The sequence below is a fragment of the Chenopodium album genome, chromosome 2, assembly GCF_948465745.1.
Source record: "Chenopodium album chromosome 2, dcCheAlbu1.1, whole genome shotgun sequence".
Classification (NCBI taxonomy): Eukaryota; Viridiplantae; Streptophyta; class Magnoliopsida; order Caryophyllales; family Amaranthaceae; genus Chenopodium; species Chenopodium album.
In genome coordinates, this window is record NC_137835.1 from 16,472,457 (window position 1) to 16,495,872 (window position 23,416).

General features: G+C 33.6%; 1 protein-coding gene across 1 annotated transcript; it reads left to right on the plus strand.

Moving 5' to 3' along the window:
- Positions 1–4,181: 4,181 nt before the first annotated feature.
- Positions 4,182–20,276, plus strand: LOC145583839 (exocyst complex component SEC10b-like). The gene is made up of 25 exons (XM_081640804.1): positions 4,182–4,364; positions 4,548–4,610; positions 4,773–5,024; positions 5,129–5,203; positions 5,579–5,680; positions 5,897–5,947; positions 6,025–6,130; positions 6,295–6,414; positions 6,798–6,889; positions 12,230–12,398; positions 12,592–12,668; positions 12,916–13,014; positions 13,101–13,191; positions 13,743–13,828; positions 13,940–14,116; positions 15,025–15,078; positions 15,166–15,294; positions 15,479–15,571; positions 15,645–15,791; positions 15,999–16,096; positions 16,421–16,505; positions 17,471–17,529; positions 19,036–19,134; positions 19,222–19,305; positions 19,694–20,276. The coding sequence occupies exons 2-25, from the start codon at positions 4,557–4,559 to the stop codon at positions 19,770–19,772; spliced, it is 2,478 nt and encodes an 825-aa protein (XP_081496930.1). The 5' UTR covers positions 4,182–4,364; positions 4,548–4,556; the 3' UTR covers positions 19,773–20,276.
- Positions 20,277–23,416: the final 3,140 nt, after the last annotated feature.

Consider the following 23,416-nt stretch of genomic DNA (forward strand, 5'->3'; position numbering starts at 1 on the left):
TGATTCAAAGGAACAACATTAATGATTTCATGGTTAACAAATGAGCATTGCCTTGAGTCAGTAAAGGGGTCACCGGTGCCGACCAAATCTTTGGGCGCCGGCCGCCGGCAGGGGAGAGGGTGGTTGACGGGGGGGGGGGGGGGGGGCTGGGCAGTTGAGGGTGGTTGAGTTTTTTAAATTTTATTTTTTGAATAAACTTAACGGAACCCTAATGGATTCCGTTAAGTGGTAGTGAAATTTAAATCATATGATTTTAGATTTTTAGGTGGTAGCAAAATAAAATAAAATTTTAGATGGATAGTAAAAGTGAAATGTGGATATTTGAGTGGTAGTAACAGTGAAAAATTCCTAAAAAAAAAACATCTTTGAAAAGGGAGAGTCACACTTGACACCTAGATAGTCTTATTTAAAAACATGCTTCAATATATTAGTAATCTGGCTCATAAGGGGAAACTATCTCATCAAAAATATATTGACCCCTTTAATAAGTGGTAATGTTAAAATTAACCTTATCATAACTGTTTACATTTACTTAATTTCAGTTCAGTTAAGCTCCAATCAGTTCAGTTCAGCTCAACTCTTAATTTCCCTCTCTCATAAAATATTATTCATTTCAGTTCAGTTCAGTTCAGCTCCAAACAGTTTAGTTCAGTTCAACATATTTTACTAAATGTGCACAGGCTCATAGTGGAATGAGATAGATATAATTACGTTCAAATTAATATTTGTCATGCTACACTATTAAGATTTCCAAACTTATATGAAAAGTAATTTTTCCTCTCACATATATTCTGTACAAGTTTAGTTCATAGTTTCATGATGATTGATTGCAACGGATTGTTACGGTTGGAGATTAGGATAAGTATCTACAAAAATCAATGAATCATTTGAATTTAATGAAGTTATCATATGTTTGCTTGAAAGAAATGTCTTAACATGTCAAATAAGAAATTTTTGACGACATGAACATTGACTTCATGACTTGTGATGTAAAAGTATTTGAAAAGGAATTTCCCTGTAACAAACAAATTATGAAAGAAAATGTACTGAAACTACCCAAAAACATCATAATCAACAATTTGGTCATATTAGCACGTTGATAAAATAAAGGGCCAATTTTGATAAATTTATAAAATACTTGAGGCTTGAATAAGTTGAATTAGGGAGTTTATGTGGGCAATTATAATTATGAACCCACCACTTCATCCTTCTAGATTTGTGAGCTTTATTTACATAAATACATGCCGGTCGTTATCTAGATTTTAGAATTGTTTTACATAGAGCATGTTCACATTTACTGAACTGAGCTAAACTTAACTAAACTCAACTGATTACAGCTAAACTGAACTAATATTTTATGAGAGAAGGAAATTAGGAGCTGAACTGAATTGAAATGAGCTGAATGCTAAAGTGAACAAATCCTTAATTTCATTTTTTTCCCTCATATATTTATGTGCTTTTTTACAATTTTCATATTAATTGGGTCAAAATTTTTGGTAGTGATAGGCCCAGGCCCAGGTTGAGGTGAAGGGCCAATCATAATTGGTCCTATAGTCACCATATTTTGCAATATGTTATCGACTACTTCATTTTTTATTTATTTTTTAAAGTATATTAGTTTGATTGAAAATGTATACCGAGAAACTACTAATTCTTCTATTTGTCTATTAATAAAAATAATATTGAAAAAAATTCATTCCATCATGTGAATATTGTAGTGTAGGAATAGTTGCTGTGAAAAGAAGATAGAGCAAGCTTCATTAATGAGGAACAACTCTTTGATCCTTTTAGTTTGGAAGTGGAGAGCACTCAAAACTAAACTCAAAATCTCCTTGATGATGCAAAGTTCCTAACAAGAGAACCTAAACTGTAATACTTGTGCACAACATTTTAAGACCTTAGAGTAATTGATTTTATGAAAGTATGTGTTGTAATATAAGAAGTATTTTCAAGGCTATATCGAAATTAAAATAAGAAGATTGAAAGATGATCTTATGACAATGAAAGAGTACGGTGTGTCGTGATGCAAATCACTGACTTGAAAACGAAATTCCGGCGCAACCGGGGTGAACAATTGTATTTGCCGGCACGTTCCCTAAGTTTAACACACCACTTCCCCACAAAGGCACTTTTGGGTGGAAGGTTGGAGCCAAGTAACTTATGCCCAATATAGAGTATGTGTTTAAAGAAACTTGTGTTTGATATGTATTTCTTGTGTATCAAAATCAGAAAACATCCTCCAATTTATAGAAATGAATGATAGAAGAAGATGAAAGATCATGGAGGAATCTTCTATGAACAAGGAAAGGAAATCAGAAATATTATGGTGATTAAAACACCATAATCATCCTCTTAAATGGGGGGTTACAAGAAATCAAACAAGAAGAGGAATCCAAGGGAGCCGTTGGAGTCCAACGGACAAACACGCGCCCAATCGGCGCGGACATTCCTTTTTCCATACGTCTTCTCGCGCCCGGTCGGGTGCCCATATCTGACCCTTTGAATTTCCTTTCTTTATTTTCAACAGTATGTATATTGTGAAAGAGGTGATCAAGCCCGACTGCCCAACCCGGTTTTGGGCAGGCAATGGACATGAAAATTCAGCCCAATTTATTTATTTATTTATTAATAGGCTATGTTCAAAGCATTTTTTCACATTTTTAAGTTGTTTTTTTTTTCTTGTCTCGAAATGGCCTGAAATACACTAGGACTAGATAAAGTTTACAGGTTTGGACAAACATTTTCAGCCCAAGCCTTGGTCTGACCCAACTTACCATGTTGATTTTCTGTCTTTTTGGTCCAGCATGATCTTGGCCCATTAATATAAAACTTAACTACTAGGTACTTAAGCTTTCAAATAGGGAAAAGTGTTGCATGTGAGAGTTGTGTAACGATTGAAGTAAAGTGTGAAGGTAAAATAGGTTAGTTTGGTAAAACAAAATAAAATGTAATTATGTGAAACCAAAATATGGCAAACTTGTCCTATTCCTGTATCTGAAACTCAAACCCAACCTGGAATTCATATTCACTTGACATGACCTTATCATGAGATTCTTGATTGACATTACAATCAGCAATTCTAATAGATAAGGATGTCTGCAGGCTGAGTATTGGCATGTTCGAGCTAGGCTTGATAAGAATATAAGATACACGGATCGAACTCAAGTTGAGCTTAATCTAGCTTTAAATTCGCATGTTCTAGCTTGCTTGAAGTATTTTGTTGTTCGAACATGACTCACGAGTAGCTTGATCAGTTCGAGTTTAAGTTTGAGTTCAAGTCGAGATATGAGCTTTAATACTAGTTTTGATAAACAAGTTAATGAACGGTTATATTAATAAACACACTAGTATTAAAGATATACACTGTTCATAGTGTTAAAAAAAAAAAAAAAACAGAATACACGTGGTCAATTTTTTTTTTATACGTGCAACACTTCTTTTTTCTCTTTTGCTACTGCATTATTTCATCAATCGCTAATATTTTTAATTACCACTATGTAAAAATTATACACATTTTAATAATATAAATCGAGATAAATCTAATGAGATATCACATGACTATATTGTTGCTTAGCTATGAATCATCAAAGCTAGTCAAAATGAAGCAAGTGAATAGTGTAAAAATCAAACGGTTGCAAATAAAGAAAATGGAGTAAATAACTAAATATATTATAAATTTCTTGTAAAGAGATAAATTCATTTCAAAATAACATAATGGCATTAACTTTTTATTTTATTATTTTTTTTAAAGAGTCAAGTTAGGACAAAGTTTAAAAGTGTTAAACTTATAAATGAACACAAGCGAGCATATAAATGAACATGAAAGAGTGGATTATTAAATTGTTCGGAGCTAGTCTTGTATACTAAACAAGCTTAAAGTCTTTGTTCGAGCTCGTTTATCAAACAAATAGACTTTAACCGAAGCTATTCACGGGTACATTGGCTCATTGATATCCCTACTAATACTATTTTATCGTAACAAACCAATTTACCGTACAAGCAACTATGATCAAACTTGAATGAGTTCTCATTCAAACATCGTCCGACTCGAATAGAACCAACCCGACTACCATCTATTAAGAGTCTTACCAGACTCAATCCTATGAGCTGTAGTGCTATTCACTGCACCACCTCCCGAACCCCGTGCTAAGCTCTAAAGCCCGTGCATACATCATGACTGCAGACTAACACGCGCGCATCGCACTCAATTTCTTTCATCATCAAAATTACCTGCCCACAATTTGACGAACATATAAGAACATTCAAAACCAAATTACTCCGGCCATTTTAAACTTTTCCGACCAAATCGATCAGAATTTCGTCGGATCTCCCACAAATCTCAATTTGGGATTACTCACTCTTAGGTATTTTCTCTCTCTTCTGCTGCAACTCAACATTTTTTATCTTCATTTTTACATTGGTAAGCTCATGGAAATTTCCAGATTTGGGGGTTTAGTTGAACCAATTAAAACCAATAGATTCTCCCTTGTTCGTAATTTTGCTGATTTTCATTTGGGTTTATGTAATTGATTCATTTTTGTATGCAGAAATAAGAGATGAAAGAGGGTACTGGAAATGGGCCTTTGATTTTGGACATTGAAGATTTTAAGGTATAAAGAAAAACCCAACTCATATTTTACTTAATTTTAGGTAGTTAATTTATTTTGAATGATTGCATTGCCAATTTGTCTTACAACTTTTTGATATTAGATGTTGAAGAAAAAGGAATAAGGGTTTTGAGTTATAATTTATTGGATATTTTTTAATTGTAGGGGGATTTTTCATTTGATGCATTGTTTGGAAATTTGGTAAACGAGTTGCTACCCTCTTATAATGAGGAAGACGGCGAAGCAGCCGATGGTCATGGTAATTTTAGTAGCAATGATGCATTGTCAAATGGGAATTTTCGAAATACGGATGCGGCAAAAGGGGTCTCCAACTCCATGCCTTTGTTTCCTGAAGTTGATGCTCTCTTGTCACTCTTTAAGGATTCTTGCAAGGAGTTAATCGATCTCCGGCAGCAGGTGTTAATTTTATGCCTTGGTGATCAATTAGTGATTGTGCTTGAGTATGGTATTTTTAAGTTATAATTGGAGCTTCTATCTTATATATGCAATTTGTTATGAAGGTTGATACAAGGCTTAGCAGTCTAAGAAAGGAGGTTTCCCAACAGGATGCTAAGCATCGAAAAACACTTGCCGAGGTTTGTATGCTAATTTTCTAATTGCATCATATTTTCGCTTGTTAATTTAATTCTGTTTGATTGGATTTATAATTTAGTCTAGCTTAGTATTTTTCCCTTTTAAAGTAATAGAAATTATAATGGCATGAAATAATGCTATGCATATTAAATGAGTGCTTATCATGTGTCATGAGCAACTATCAATTGAGACTATTATCAGCTTCTACCAATCCCACTAACTTTTTCTAGCATGATATGTTTGAAGTGTGTTGTTTTTCCTAAATTTTGCTGATTTTGCTACAGTGAATAGCATACCGTGGAGCTTTGCATGTGAAAATATTTGACTATTGATGTGCACGAGTTTGTGTTCATATTTGTCTTATTTATTGCTTTCAGCTGGAAAAAGGTGTGGATGGGCTATTTGATAGCTTTGCAAGGTTGGATTCTCGAATCTCAAGTGTTGGACAGACTGCAGCTAAAATTGGAGATCATCTGCAGGTGAATTGCCTTTTTATTTGAAGCTTATGTAATAAGTATCAGCTGGAAGTGTATTTGAATTTGCTTCTAGGCTTATCCTTTTGTCCATTTTGGATCCCCAATTTACTTTGTGCTGAATTTGTGTGTGTATGTGTGTGTATATTTCTTAATTAAAAATTTCCAAATATGTTTTGGTTAGTTGCCAATGTTAACCCTTGTAATATCTTCTATTGCCAGAGTGCAGATGCTCAGCGAGAAACTGCAAGCCAAACGATAGATCTTATTAAGGTAATATTAGATGCTTGAATTTCTGGAATAGTTTGTCATCGCAGGCCTAATTTGTATTTGTTTTATAAAATTTACAGTATTTGATGGAGTTTAACAGCACCCCTGGAGATCTTATGGAACTTTCGCCTCTGTTTTCCGATGACAGTCGTGTTGCTGAGGCAGCTTCAATTGCACAGAAGCTACGTAAGATGTCACATTAACCCATAAAGTTGAGCTTATAAATTTATTTTCTTATAATTTATATTCTATATTCATGTGTTGTTTAGTAATAAAACAGAGGATTGTCACATCTGTGCATTCTATTCTCTATTCATGTTGAATCTTTAAACACCCATTCGTATTTACAGGGCAATTTGCTGAAGAAGATATAGGAAGACAGGGGATAGGAGTACAGACGGCCACAGGAAATGCCACTGCCAGTAGAGGATTAGAAGTCGCTGTTGCTAATCTCCAGGAGTACTGCAATGGTTAGTTTGTTATTCTGCTTTAGGCATTCTGCTTTAGTAGTTTAGTCACTAATGATATTCACAAAAGATTGAAGAAATCAGGTTTTATTAAATACATGTCATTGATTAATCATATAAAACACCACCTGGTCTTTTCTGAGAACTTGACAGCAGCAATTTTAAGTAATAACTTTCATATCTTTCTTGCTTATGAACCAAGAAGAGTTGTGGAGCTATTTTAAGACCGGGGAATCATTTGATATTGTTTTATAACTTTGAAATATATTTAGCATTGCAAACCTTTGTTGTATGGTTTCTAAATTTAACTGCCTCCGGATTTTCTGGACCTTGTTTGGGTCTTGGTTTCTTCTTATAAACTTTTAATTGTTTGTCTTTTTCTTAAGAATTGGAGAATAGATTATTACAAAGATTTGATGCTGCATCACAGAGAAGGGAACTGTCAACCATGGCAGAATGTGCTAAAATATTGTCCCAGGTAACATCTGCTTAATTGCCTTTCCAAAAAGTTTCATGTGGTTTTCCTTGTTTACATGAAATAGTATGTCATCTATCATCACATAAATGCAAGTATATCATCTAGATGAGAGATTCCTGTAGTAAGTTGATTATTTTTGACATATAGTCATTTTTATTTCTTATAAGATAATTTAGTACCTCGCTCCTAGGACATTAGATGGGCCGGTTCTTGTGTTTATATTTTTTTTGGTCATCTCCACATTGTTACAGCATTTTCCTTTTGCCATAACCTGTCAATTAATCTTCGCGCTTGATGGATATCTAAAGATTGTGATTACTTGCATAGTTGCATGGCTTGGACTCATGATTCATGATAGTATAGTCAACAAACAAATGCCTTCTTCATTGGCCTTATGCCAGCTAGGACCGAGATTTGAACTTATGTAGATATGATGATCTGATTAGTACATCTCGTAGAGGCTCTATTCGTCCAATTTTGGTCTTTGATTCAGGAGCTTCTATCAGCTTCATGGGATGGATGTAGCAGAAAAGCCTTCTTGTTCTAGGTGTAGTTTATCCCTACATTTTATTATAAAACCAAGGGAAATAGTAATGGTAGATTTTCCCTAGATAAAAATGCTATTAATTACAAATTAATCCTGATCTTACCTTTTCTTTCCTGGGTTGCAAGCTGGTGCACATTAGTCTGTAAAATTTGTTGATCAAACAGATCTCTTTTTTAATACTTGTTTCATTTCATTTCTGGCTTTAGCCCAGCAGAAGAAGCAACTACTATAGATAATGATGGTTTTAATTGTTAGTGTAAAATTCTCTAGAGAGCTAGTTGACACGCCATAATATTTACTTGGATAGTTGTTTCTGCTAAGATTAATTTAGCTTGTTTAGGAACACACAATTTTTCCTGTTCCATGCTCCACCAGACCACCCGTCCTTGTGCACCTAGTGGACTATGTTCAGGCACCTCTCCTGGCCACTTTTCTTGATGAATTTCTCTTCAAGCTCTCTGAGATTGCTTAAAAACTCTGGGGCAGTGCCTCTCATTACTAATATGTCCCTTACTGCTGATCGTGAGACCTGATTACTAAAAAGTAGAAATGCTTTTAGATTTTGAGCTGCAAGGAGCAGAAACATATATCTGACCTGAATGGGGAGCAGTATGCTGCAATCTTTTTCAGCTAAAAGCAGCATACTGCAAAATGCTTTATAGAAACTGGAGGGGAATCATTTCTAAGGTGTCTTGAGGAAATTCACAGTTCATGCTTCTTGCTATTCTAGCTAAGGTCTTATTAAGTCTCCCGTAAAAAAAGTATGTACAAATAGGAAATTTCAGTGAGTTTCATAATTTGATTTTGCAAAAGGTGATTCTCTGGAAAATGATTATCTATGAATGGTGATAACCTTCCTTGGATTTCCAATTTAGAATGGACCCTTAGGAGTGTTGGGGGAATTCTTTACTCAGGGTTCCATTTACAACCACCTTCAAGTATTGCCAATTTGTAATTTTTCCCTCTTCTGACTTTTATCCAGGCTTAAATTCCAAAGCGTGTGAAAGCTTTTGCCTAGGTTAGTAGTTTGGGGATCCTCAAACCTCAATACTGGTGATAATTTGGAGGCTCAAAGACCACACAATACTTTATCTCCTCACTTGTACATTTCGTCTTTTTAATGATGAGACAAGGGAGCATTGTTTTTTGGGTTGTCATCTACGAATACTTTATTAGTTTCATTGGAATCCATTGGATGTATACTCATGGAGGTCATTGACACCATGTATGAAATTTTGAAGGCATAAGGGGCATTCAGTTGTGGCAATATGCCTCCTCCCCCTCCCTATAATGTGGGATAAGTTTGATAGCATTGTGGTGACGATTCACTTGTCTTTCTTGGTTACTTTATGGGAGCAAGCAGTTTGAATTTCTGACTAAAGAATTCCAGAATCCAAATTTCAAACAATTCATCACAAATGCTCATGAGGCATTATCCTTTGAATTGTCTCTATATACCCTCTTGTGTTTGGGGGTTTTTGCTTTACTCCATTTTCATGATCTTGCTCCCCTATGCTTTCCTTCATTCTCTTCCAATTCTACTTTCACTTTCTCACCTCCATTCATTTTCCTTTTTTTGTTTTTGTTTTTGATTTTTATTTTAGCTTCCGTAAACTTAGTTTTCACTTTTCTTGTTCCATTTTTCTTGGATGACTCCTTATGACAATTGGTGTTAGCCAACCTCGAATCATTTTGGGACTATGGATTTACCGCTGTTGTTCTCTCTCTCTCTCTCTCTCTCTCTTGCTCTATGTGATTGGTCTCTTTACTTTGTATCTTTTCTTTTGCTATCAATCTGTTTTTTATAAAAAAAATATTTTGGTTCTTTAATTTCTGAAGAAAAATTGATTCTAATAATTCAACATTTAATTGGCTTGCAAATAATAATCTGACTTTTTTGATTATCTTTTTAATAATCCAACCTTTTGCACATATCTGCTCTCATTGATCCCAATTTACTGTTTACCAGAAGAATAGGTCATATTTAATTTTTTTTTTCATTTTTTTGTTTTTGACCATTGTCAACACCTTATGGCCATCACTAACACTGTTTGACCGCCATCACCTTTTGACCACCTCTAATCACTCTCCTCTTCCTCCCTTTCACAGTCCACAACCAATGCCTAAACCAACTTCAACACCACCGTTTCAAGTCTTTGTGATGTGAAACGACCACCTAACCACACCGCGGAATAAAATGACCCACGCATGATTCGACCTTCACTGTCAATTTTCCTGGCGAGAGAGGAGAACTAGAGTAAGGATGTGGAGGGGTAGCGTTGGTGGAGCTGGGTTTTGGAGGGTGTGGGTAGGCTTTATCCTCACTCCTCGAAAACTCTAGTGCAAATGAGCAAACGGGAGCTATAGGGAAATTACATTGAAGGGTTTTGAAGCTGCTGGTGAGGGTTAATTGCTGATGGGGCTGGTTTTCCGGTGCAAGGTTAGGTTTTTAAAGGTAGTGGGTAGGCTTTCTAGTGGGTGGGCAGGGTTTGGTGGGTTTGATCATGGTGGTTTCTCGGTAGAGGATGAGGAGAGAGGAAGGTGTTGGTGGATGGGGAGGAGAGAGAGAACTTGCGAGTGGTGGAAGGGAGTGTAAAAGAGCTTGCCGGCATTGGGGAGAGAGGTAGTCAGCGCTTGCCAGCAAGTGGAAGGTAGGATGTCTGTTCGGCAATGGAGGCCGGGGAGGTGGTGGGTAATTGTTGAAGGAGTATTAATTTCTAATAATAAGTATAAAATAAAATATATACTTCGACAAATTAGAAAGCGACACGAGGACAATTAATCTCCCATGGCAAGGTTATGGCCCTTGGGATTACTAGAAGTCAATAGGGGTAAAAGGTTGGATTCTTAAAAAAAATAATCAAAAGATTAGATTATAATTAGTGAGTCACTTTAAGGCTGGATTATTGAAATTAATTTTTCCTATTTCTGATTGATTTATTTGCTTTTTATCAATTTTTGCAGTGTGGATTTTGTGTGTTATACCAATAAGGTGGACTTATTATATAATCGCTAATGTTTGATGCATTTTTCTGTTTTATACATATTTGGGCTTTTGGATTTCTCATTATCTCAGCATGCATCAATATACGTAGACAGCTTTTCAAATTCGAGTTCTATTGTTTCCTGAAAATTTGTTTTACCATGAAGAGCTCTGATGGTATTTCGTGAAGGTTAACAGCAGCAATGAGCTGCAATTCACTCTTACTGTTCCAGGGAGGATGGGATGTAAGCAGCCCTAGTGTCGCTAGGCTGTAAAAGCTTTCTTTAATTTGTGGCATATTGACAAGTTTCAATTATACTAGTTAATATAGGGAACAAGTGTCAGGTATTTATGAGAATAAGTATCCTTCAAGAACTCTTTTTGCATCACTTAGTATGTATTCTTGGCTGGTGATTATTCTTATCCAACGCATGCAAGCCCTGTTTTGGTTTCTTTTTACCTTAGCCTTTTTTAATATCTGGGACTCTGGTTTCCCCTGAAGCTGTTTTCTTCAAACCTTGAGCAGGGGTCATGGAGTTTAATATAATCAGCCAAGTAGCAAACAATAGGGAGGGGTATGATTGTAATTGCACATAAAATCAGTTGGAAAGCTTGAGGAAAAGATGGAAAATAAACTTTGGAGGGAAAGAGGAATCAGGAAGTCTATAAATAGAGGAGGGTAAGAAGATAATGGATTATGAAAAAAATTGAGAAGACTATTTTAGCTTTGCTTCATTAGCTTTGGGAGATTGTAAAGTTTCTGGAATACTTGATATTTATCTTCAATATATTGTTATTTCAACTTTATGAATCAAAATATATTTCGATTTCCTTTAAGGGCCTGTTCACTTTAGCTTAATTCCAGTTCAATTCACTTCAGTTCAGCTCCAATTAGTTCAGTTCAGTTCAGCTCCTAATTTCCTCCCCTCATAAAATATTCATTACAGTTCAGTTTAGTTCAATTCAACTCCAATCAGTTTAGTTTAGTTCAGTTCAGTTTACTTCAGTAAATGTGAACATACCCTAAATCTTCTCCACACGTACTACTTTAACAGTTTACTTCATGACATTTGTTCCTTCCTTTTTATAGGCCAAGTCTTGAATCATTTGCCATTGTTTGGCTATTAGTCTTAGTCTCTGTGTTTTTATGACCCTCCATGTTTCTATAATCTCTCACCTCTTCTGCAATTGCGTTTAGCTAAGCTCTTTCATTACTATCATTGGTCACTATCTCATCTGTTACACTATCACAACTTAGGCTTTGTTCTCTTCACCTGAAATAAGATGTTGTCGTCTGAATTTTTTAAAGTCTGGTCTGATGTGATATGAGTTTTTCTAGTCTGATCTGATTGTCTAATTTGACTAAACTTTAATCTTGGTGTCTTGGTAGTACGTTAATGTATAAGAAAGACATTATCAAGCGGGGTCTTGTAAGATTTGTGTTGATGTATAGTTTTCAAATATCTAATTTTCATAATTTTTATAAATACAAAATTATAGGTCTATGGCAATAAGCAAACGGAATTAAGAAAATCTGACCTGTTCTGATTTTAACAAGAATAAGAAATGATTAATAAGAATTAAGGTGAAGAGAACAAATCTTAGGGGAGATAGACTGCATTTGTGACCTATACTTTATGTTCTTAACTTTTTATTGTTGCTATAGAGAGGTTGCATTAGTTCTGTCTTGTTGCAGCTCATTTGATGTTCAGTTTGATTTGCAATTGATTTTGATATTCAGTTTGGTTTGCAATTGATTGCAGATGATTTGTCATTTTCCATATCATTGACTTTATCGTTTTTTGAGCAGTTTAACCGGGGTAGCAGTGCCATGCAACACTATGTGGCTACACGCCCAATGTTTATTGATGTGGAGATCATGAGTGCAGATAGCAGATTGGTTCTGGGTGATCAAGGTTCACAAGCCAATCCTAGTAATGTTGCTCGAGGACTTTCTTCACTATACAAGGAAATTGCAGGTTTGGTTTCAATCCTGATGCACTTTAATGTAAATATCATATGTATAATATGAGAAGAAAATAAAGAGGATTGGAAAAAAGTAACAGGAAGCTTTTTCTGATGTTCCAAGAAAATTTTTGGAAGCCTGATTTTTATCTAAGATATAGAAAAGTTTGTGCCCTCAATTTCTTCTAATTGAAAAATCTGTTACAGATACTGTGAGAAAAGAATCTGCCACAATAATGGCTGTTTTTCCTTCACCAAATGAAGTTATGGCGATCCTTGTTCAGGTACCTATGCTTTCTTTTTTATTTTTTTAATTATTATTTATTTTTTTTATATTTCTTTATGTAGGTAATTGTGTAGGAGTTGGGTCCTCAAATTCTCCTTTTCTGTTCTCTGATTCTCCTACTGTCATTATTTCAGAAATTCTGAAACTTATTAGTATTGTTTAACAGTCAGATATGTACATGAGAACCACATGTGTTGTTAAGCCCCTTAAGCCCTTTTGTTGATTGTTCCTGTAACTTATTGCAGAGAGTTTTGGAGCAAAGAGTCACATCCCTTTTAGACAAGCTGTTGCGGAAGCCATCTCTTAACCATCCACCTCCGATGGAGGAGGGTGGACTCTTAGTGGTAACTTGTGATTCCAAATCCTAGACTCTTTTTACTGCTGTTTTGTAAAGGGGCTACTCAACAGTCTTTTTCCACGTTTGGTGCAGTACCTCAGAATGTTAGCTGTGGCATATGAGAAAACACAAGAACTTGCTAGGGACCTTCGTGCAGTGGGCTGTGGAGACTTGGATGTCGAGGGTAATGCACTTTGATCTTTGTTTTTTCTATTATTTTTTGTTTAGTTTTGTTTTGTGTTTGTATTTTTTTGCACGTTTTCTTGAGTTTGTGTTGTCATGGATAGTGGCTAGCTGAGGATCCTCATAGATGACATACTTTCCTGCTTTCTATTACCAGTCTTTTCTAGTTCCTTACTGCTCTCTGTCTAGAATTCTTCTATCTCGCTAAGCTCTGTGCCATAAATTTTTTTAATTGTGCAAGGGATTTGTATGTGGTCATGTATGCCCACCATATCTATTACATGGTATCATCTGATAAGACACCATATATAAGTAATGGCTGCTAATCAACAAGTTTCTAAGATTACAATACTCCTTGTAATGTTCATGTGTCACACATTAAAGTGCTTGGGCCTTGTAATGTTGTTATAGGTTAAGGCGCTAGCAAATTTCGTCATTTTTCTATGACCCACTAAAGGGCTTAGTTGTTGAATCAAACCAAAGCTTTCACAGAGGCCTTGAAACCTTCTAAAGTCTGTAGGTGACAGCTGATTGATCTTTGTCTGTATTCAGGTCTGACGGAATCTCTATTTTCTGCACATAAAGATGAATACCCAGAACATGAACGGGCCTCTCTTAAACAATTATACCAAGCAAAGGTTGGATCCTGTGCAACCTTTTTTTTCTTTGTATCTAGAATAATATTAGACTATAATCTTTTAGTTATGCTGTATTAATTGGTTTTGTGTGATGTTTATTGTACCATATAGATGGAAGAATTGCGTGCTGAAAGTCTTGCTGAATTAGGTGGTGGAACTGGAAGTATTGGACGATCTAAAGGAGCCTCTATAGCATCTAATCACCAACAAATATCTGTTGCTGTGGTCACAGAATTTGTACGCTGGAATGAGGAAGCTGTATCCAGGTGCAATTTGTTTTCTTTGCAGGTAATCCTTATTTTTAAGCATTGTTGATTTCTCTGTTTCTTACCACAAATCGATGTAATTATCTGTGTATTCTTGAAGGCATATAAGTGCAGACTTTGTTACTTTATGGTATGCCAGTATCTTCTGCATCCATTGTCTAGTTGAAATCTTAAACTTTCATGAATTGATGTATTATGGGCTATCTGATCTTGGAGTCGTAATATATTCTGGTTATGCTTTACCAAGTTTTGACAATATTTTTCCTTCAAGTGCAACAGAGTTTCCTCACTGGTCTAATATATTTGTGTATCATATTTAGTGTCATTATTAATGTAGAACAGAGGATGCCATACAATTATGTTGACTTAAGGTGGTTACTTGACTAGAGCACCGAGTACATTCCACTCTGGACTACCCCCAAAAGCTAGTATCCTCTAAGAGTCTAAGGTTCATGAATCACTATATCTGCTTTCCAGAGTGCCTTTGAAAGCTGAGAAATCAATATGGCGTATATGTGTATCGTGACTTTCGAAGTTATTCAAGACTTAGAGAATGCGTTTCCTGCTAGTTTTTTTAATTAATTCAAGAACTTGTGATCAAAGCCTGCATAGTTGGAAACGCTGTTATCTAATTCACTCATCACCCACGGAACCATGAACTAGTTTGTATTGGTTTGTGGTATGGTACACTGATTCAGTACCTATTTTAACAAAGTTTGGTGTTAATTTACGTTCCTGTACCCATTCCATGTAGCAGAACATGCTACATTCTAGGAAGGGATTCAGATTATAGTTGAAACTGCTGCTATCTGCATTTGGTTTTTGAATTATGATTAATTAATTAGTCCTAGATAAAAAGTAGTCGTTGAATTATGCGGATTATTGTTGATGGTTTTTAAATGATTGTAACTTTTAATTATCTTTATACAGCCTTCTATCCTCGCAGCAAATGTAAGAGCCGTGTTCACCTGTCTTTTGGACCAAGTAAGTGGGTTGTTGTTTGCTATGTGGCATTTTCTTTGGTTACTAAAATATGATTACTCATTTTTCATGGCTACTTGTGATGCTCAGGTCAGTCAATACTTAACTGAAGGCCTTGAACGGGCTAGGGAAGGCCTGACAGAGGCTGCAGCTTTGCGGGAAAGATTTGTTCTGGGAACAAATATCAGTCGAAGAGTTGCTGCCGCTGCTGCTTCCGCTGTATTTATTTCATTCCTTGTCCACTGAACAGCCTAAATAATATAATAACAATCTAATGACAATAAGGAAAACATTGTACTTTTTATCTGCAACTGGTAGATCATGACGTCAACACTGGAAAGAACATGTTTTGTTTTAGGTATCCCCATTCTTGACTTAATTGACTTCGATTGTTTTTGTATAGGCAGAGGCAGCTGCTGCTGCTGGTGAAAGCAGTTTCAGATCTTTCATGGTTGCTGTACAACGTTGTGCCAGTAGTGTGGCTTTAGTCCAGCAAGTATGTCAATTTAGGTTATACTGTTGCCTCATTTCCTTATGAAGCGTTACTCAAGCACCATTTTTCTCTCCAGTATTTTGCCAATTCGATATCTCGGCTTTTACTTCCTGTTGATGGAGCACATGCTGCATCATGTGAAGAGATGGCCACAGCAATGTCTAAGGCAGAATCTGCAGCTCATAAAGGCCTACAACAATGCATTGACACTGTGATGGCTGAGGTCTGGAATCTGATTCTTGATTAAATTCCTACTTTCAACTTAAAGCACCTTGTTAGATTCAGCTGTATACTTGTTTTGTAGGTCAATATGGCTTAGTTTTCTGGTTTGCCAAATTTCAACTAGACTTTGATTTTACCGTGACTAATATCTCTATTTCATGTTTCTTTATCTGGTATGATTATTAATTCATATCTTTCCCATGTGCAGGTGGAAAGATTGTTGTCAGCTGAGCAAAAAGTAACTGATTACCGTTCTCCTGAAGATGGGATCGTTCCTGATCATAGGCCTACTAGTGCATGTACTAGGTACTTCTTTCCTAAGTTTTGGTTGTTTCTGTTGTTTTTGACCAGAACCAAGCTATAACATATCAATTACAAACCTACAACTGCATTTCAAGTTTTCCAACTGTTGATTGTCTCTTTTTTCTAGCTCTGGATAGAGTGGTGTGATTTCTTTTAGGTCTTGAAGAAGGACTTAACTTGTGCTGTTTAAATTTAATGACTAAACTTTATTTTTATTTTTATTTTTTATTTATTTATTTATTTTTTAAAGAGAATCTTATATGCTAAGTTGGAAATTGAAGCTAATGCATTAGTGATGTTCTTTATGTCATTATTTCACTCCTGCAGAGTTGTTACATATCTTTCACGTGTCCTGGAGTCTGCTTTCACTGCTTTAGAGGGTCTCAACAAGCAGGCGTTTCTTACGGAATTGGTACAATAACTTGTAACTATCTTTTTATGTTGATGTACTATTGTGTGTTTCATAAGAATCCTGGAAAGAACTGGTTTTTATCATTTCTGATTCTTCTCCATCATGTGTAATGAACTGAAATAACTCACGCTAATAACAGTACAATAATGGAGAAAGCTCAGAAATTTGATTAAACATATTAATGTTTTCTTACAAAGGATAGTAGTAGGATTAGCCTACAAAGCTCCAAAAAGTGACTTTAGGTCACAACTCTCCTAAGAAATCACTCCAAATTTCTGCCTGCCTATTCTTTCCCTTCTCTCTCTATTTATATTAAGGGACTATTAACCTAGCAAACTAATATAACTAAAATTCCCATACTACCACCCTTTAGGTTAGTCTATTACACCATGTTCCATATTTGGCATGTGGTTTGCAGATTTTCCTATTGGTCTTTTGTGCTCAAGTTCGCGTAGTGCATCATTTCATTTGTCTCTTTTCCGTGTTTCATATCACATGTTGTGAATCTTATGATAGATAATTCAATAGATCTTCAATCATGAAAACCTGAGAAGTTAAACCACTGTAATGAATGGTACGACCAATGGACTCTCAGGATCTTCTTTTTGCTTGCTCTCTTCCCTATAACCCTGTGGAGGGTTTGTTCTTTTTGCATAAAATGTGTATCCTTCACAGTGTACCAGAGGAACAATAAATTCTGCTTTGCATCTGTTGCAAAACCTTGTACCATTTTAATCTGTGTTTAACATCTTATAGTTGTGGTGTGTTATGTTAGGCAGGCATTATCCATATAATGCAGTTCCTATAATATGTTTTCATAAGTTGGCAGTAAGACCTGTTAATGATATATGCAAGAACTTCACATCATAAAGAGGGATAATTTGGTGAAATTACTATAGTGACTAAATTGTTAACAGAATTTTCAGTATGACCTGTTCGTTAAATTTGATGGTTGCTTTTTTTAGGGAAACCGCTTGCATAAGTTGCTTCTCAGTCACTGGCAAAAGTTCACTTTTAATCCCAGGTAATTTTTTGTATGGCATCTTATAGCCCCTTGTATTTTCTTCTGATTGAAAGCATTTTTCCTTTAGTAACTGATTTTTGCTTAACATAATGCCTGGATTGCCAGTAAGCTTTGACCTAGATGACTTGAAATTTTGTTTTATCTTTCAAATAATAATGTAAAAGCTAAATTTTTACTATGGTACTTAGGAGTCACCAGCCCTGAGCCCTGACATTTTTTTTGTTGTTGTTGGGGGGGGGGGGGGGGGGGAGGAGGGGAGGAGTAATACAGAACATAAATACTTAGCCATTATGCCACCACATATTATATACATAATCCATGCTTATATTTTATATTTAATAGCACAAAAAAAAAAAGGGGGGGGGGGGGGGTGGGGGGTGGGGTTTATAAGTCTCAACTAAGATAATCAGATGTTTATTTATATTTTATGTATTGTCTTTGTTTCTTGTTCTTTTCCTTCACGTTGTCTCCTCGCTTTTATACTATTCTGTTGTGTGCTCCTTAAGTGGTAATGGATGTCTTTGCTGTTAATTGAACAGTAACAATTTCTATAAACTAGACTTCAGATGCGTTTAAGGACAGGCAATACATTACATTGCCTCCTTGGCTCCTTCTATTACAAAACAAAACTGTACAATAGTCAGAAGCTGAACCAAACATGCATCTTAATTGCCAACAATTTTAAAAGGGCACCTCACTTAAATAGCTGAACCATAAACATGCTTCCTCTGTGCCGACAACAAAGTGAGCTTCTTACATAAACCAGCTGAATCATTAACTCGTGAAAACCTCCTATTTAAACTAATTTTCTTGAAATAACCCCATCTTTCTGCAACATTAGCTCAAGGAAGAACCACAGGAAGTCCAACATATTAGTAATCTATAACAAAAGTTATCATCTAGTTGATGGCAAGGGGCTAGGCATCAGTTATGTTTCTTATGAATTACTAAGGCCAAGGTGTACTCCATACTGTGCAGTATCTATAAAACAGGATGAGACATTAAAAAAAAAAAACAGGAAATGTGGAGTAGGCGTGGACACTATTTAGAAAGTTCTCTTTTTTTTTTGGAATAATTTTGTTAATGTGTGTTTTTTTTTTTTTTTTTTTTTTTTTTTTTGGGGGGGGGGGGGGGGGGGGGGCGTGTGTTAGTAAGGAGGTAATATTGTTTATACATTTTAAGAATCCACAATACTTCTCTTGTGTTGACTTGTGAATCATTTCTGCTTCTGTACAGAAGAAAGAATTAACTGTTTTCTTCTTTTTATGCCTTGTTGTATACTTGTATGCGTGAAGCGTAATTGTTATTTTTCTTGTTTTAGCTCAGAATGTTCTCCTTGTCTTGTTATCAATCTCATCGCTATTAGAGAAATTATGATAGTATATTAACATGCAATTCAGAAATTTTCTAGTGCCTTTTTAGGTTAATTTTTATTTTATTTCTGTTTTATTTGTAATTTTCATTAACGTATGTTTTTATCTCCCTTAATTTGTTTCTACTTTCCAGTGGGGGGTTACGGCTGAAGCGTGACATAACAGAGTATGGAGAATTTGTGCGCAGCTTCAATGCTCCTTCTGTCGATGAGCATTTTGAAGTATTAGGAATGTAAGATGCATGAGACTGAAACAATATAGTATACCATCTGACATTGTTCACAAATCACAGCTAACATTTTTTTTTTTTTGTCTCCAGTTTGGCTAATGTCTTCATTGTTGCCCCTGAAAGTCTCTCTACTCTGTTTGAGGGGACCCCAAGTATCCGCAAAGATGCACAAAGGTACTGGAATTTCTATATTTTGTGTCATGATGTCCATGGTTAGGATTACGCTAGAATTTTGACCTTGTGTGTTTCATTTCTTACCAATGGCTCTTTAGATAATGAAAGAGTTGTTTATATATATATATTTATAATATATATATATATATGTCTTACCTAGTTGCACTTGCATTTGTTGCTTTAGTTTCTGAATCCTAGATATCAAACTGCTCCTGGCAGCATGATATTATTTCTTATATGCCCATTACAGACGTAACGCAATCTGCAAATTTAAGCCTAGAATGCCCCTTTACAATGAAAAAGAGAAGCTCACAGAGATATTTTGTCTCTCTTATCTGAAGCTGTTTGTCAGCTATCTCCTAATTGTGCACATTTATTTCCGATTCAGATTTATCCAGCTTCGGGATGACTACAAGTCTGCAAAACTTGCGGCAAAACTCAGCTCATTGTGGCCAAGTCTTGGTTGAGGTTGCTAGTTCAAATCACTTCCCAAGAATGTCCATGAAGAAGCTGTGGTGATAACTTTTGCCAGATTCTTGAGCCACGTTGCTTTAATCTGGAATTTAATGCCCATCTGGTACCCAGCATAACCACTTCTTCGATCTGATAGCATCATGGAGTTGTATAAAAGTTGGCAGTTCTTAATCCAGTCTATCTGCAGTTTCAATTCTAATTTTTTGGTTGTTACATATGTATATTTCAGTAGAACTGGTTGTGTCGTTTAGTGATTTTTTTTGTTTCGTGTCTTGATCTTCTAGCACTAGACATTACTCTTCAGCTTGCGTTACAAAAGTTGGGTTTTCTTATTTTATTTTATAGAATTTTTTTCGAATTAGAAGATGGTCGCACTTATGAAGAGAAATCTTGTAGATAGTCTATCGATGTAATTTGAATATGGTCAATTGTCCAGCATCAATTATTGTAACCTTGGTCTGACTAGTGTTAATAGTTTGCATCAGAAATATTTTGCATGCCTTCTATGTGTATTCAGTTTTTGTAGAGCGAAGCTGCTTGTACCAAATCGCGCAAGGTTTCGAATTTGAATCTTAACAAGTGAAGGTTATCAGAGGTGGGAATCTTTTTAGCTCTCCCCTACTTCTAAGAGTTGTGGTCATGGTTGCCCGTGGCGCCCGAGCAGTCATGGTGTCCTATTTTGGCTATTCACAGTTAACCGAAATTTTTAGAGGTTCATCAGGCTCATATGCATCAAGTTACGCATCCAAATATGTCCTGCAAAACTGACACAAAATTGACTCGACTTTGATACAAGCCATGGTTGGGACCAGCAAATAATGGGGGTGTTTGGAAACCAGCTTTTGGCTTGTTCAAGTTGGTCAAAGAGCCAAAAAACATGTTTTATTAGTGGCTTTTTTAACTGGCTGAAAAGCTGACTTTTAAGCCAAAAGCCAAAAGCTAGTTGGAGCAGCTTTTGGCTAATGGCTTTTGGCTTTTGACATAATTAACTTTTGATTATTAATAATTAGTCATAATATATGATAATTAATAATTAATAATTAATAATTAATAATAATTAATAATTAATAATTAATAATTAATAATTAATAATTAATAATTAATAATTAATAATTAATAATTAATAATTAATAATTAATAATTAATAATTAATAATTAATAATTAATAATTAATAATTAATAATTAATAATTAATAATTAATAATTAATAATTAATAATTAATAATTAATAATTAATAATTAATAATTAATAATTAATAATTAATAATTAATAATTAATAATTAATAATTAATAATTAATAATTAATAATTAATAATTAATAATTAATAATTAATAATTAATAATTAATAATTAATAATTAATAATTAATAATTAATAATTAATAATTAATAATTAATAATTAATAATTGATAATTGATAATTAATAATTGATAATTGATAATTGATAATTGATGATTGATAATTGATAATTGATAATTAATAATTAATAATTTACAATTAATAATTAATAATTTACAATTATTAATTAATAACTAATAATTTACAATTATTAATTAATAACTAATAATTTACAATTATTAATTAATAATTAATAATTTACAATTATTAATTAATAATTAATAATTTACAATTAATAATTAATAATTTACAATTAATAATTAATAATTAATAATTAATAATTAATAATTAACAATTAATAATTAACAATTAATAATTAACAATTAATAATTAGTATTTAATAATTAATAATTAGTATTTAATAATTCATAATTAGTATTTAATAATTAATAATTAATAAATAATTATTATTATTCAATAATAAGTTTTTAATAATTAGTATTAAAATGGAGTAATATTAGTATTTATAGTATATTACTATTGATAATTATCAATTTATAACTTATATACAATTATTGTTAATTAATAACCAATAATTAATTTGAATTATAACTAATTATTAAAAAATTATTGTAAACTTATTGTAAATAATTAATAATTAATTTACAATTATTATTACTAATAATTTATTATTTTAATTAATATTAAAGTAATATATTAGTTCATTAGTGTTGATATTGTTTAACAACAACTAGCACCTAGCAACCAATTTACCAAACATTACAACTCTAGTCAAACAGCCAACTCAAAAGCCAATCTAAACAGCCAGTCAAACTAGCCAACTAAAACAGGCAACAGCCAACAACCAATTGCCAAACAGGGCCAATAGCTGGGACTTAAGACCAGCCAACTTTAACTAGTCCTTCATTGAAATGAATATTTACTATAACAAAAATAAACATTTTCTAACTAATCATATTTTACATTAATATTGTATTTCTCTATAATTGCATCTTCATTTTCATATACTCAATTCTCATAAAACAAAATGTTTATTTTCATGTAGTATGATGTTCACTCTTACAAAATAAATATTCATTTTTTTTAATTAATACACATTTTTGTATTTGTTTAGTTATATTCAATGTTCGTTTTTATAGTAAAGGATGTTTAATTAACATTAACATTAACATTAATAATGTAAGACATTAGCATTTTGTTCACTATTAAAAAAACATATTGTTGATTTATTTATTTGGTATTAAATCATACGTAGTACTTCGTATAATCAATCAAAGATTGAAAGATATTCATTCAAGAGCATTGAACAACTCAAGGTATTTCATTTGAAGCTTAAAAAAAATGTTGGTGAATAAGCAACATTGTTATATGTTCATTTTTATTTACAACTGAAATTTTCAGTTATACAATATTAGATGTACCATTTTTTTTTTAGATTTGTAGTCTCTTTATTTTACTTTTATATTATAAATGTTCATTTTTTTATATTACAATGTTCAATTACTAAATGTTTATTTTTTTCTAATACATATTCATTTTTGCTGCGCAGGATCAGCCAGCTATGGTTAGTCATGAGTCTAGCTAAAAATTTGTGTGCTTGGGACATTGAATTTTAGAATAGAAAGAGTGGAAATTTCACTTTGCGGTTGAAATAGTTGTGGTCTTGTGGACCTTGTGGTGGGTCCAATTGTCCAACCAAATTTGAATTTAGAAAATACATAAGTAAATAAATAATTAATTGATTGATTAGAGGGCCCTTAATCTTGTCCTCTGCATTAAAGCTAAATTTAGTCATCTAACTTTTTTGTTACATTTGTTTTTTCAATAAAAAAAAGTTCAGATAATTTCAATTCAGAAAAAATAAGTTTTAGTTGTAATTTGAATTTAGACCATTCTTAGCTTATTTTTCCTGAACTGAACTTTTTAGAATTTATTAAATATAAAATATGTGTAAATAAGATGAATAAAATAGACCTTTGTTTCCCTCAAAAAAAAAAAAAAAAGACCTTTGTTTTGCATTTAATGCAAATTTTCACCAATTTGATTAAAACTAAATTTCCTCAAATCGTATCAGGCTTGTTTTGATTTATTGAACTGAGTTGAACTGAACTGAACTGAGTTGAACTGAATTATTCATGAGAGAAGGAAATTAGGAACTGTTCTGAAATGAACTGAAATTAAGATGAAGAAAACAGACTCTTAAAGTTACCCTAAAAGAAAAAAAAAAAAAAAAACCTAAATTGACTAGATATACACTAATATTATTGTAAACCGAGT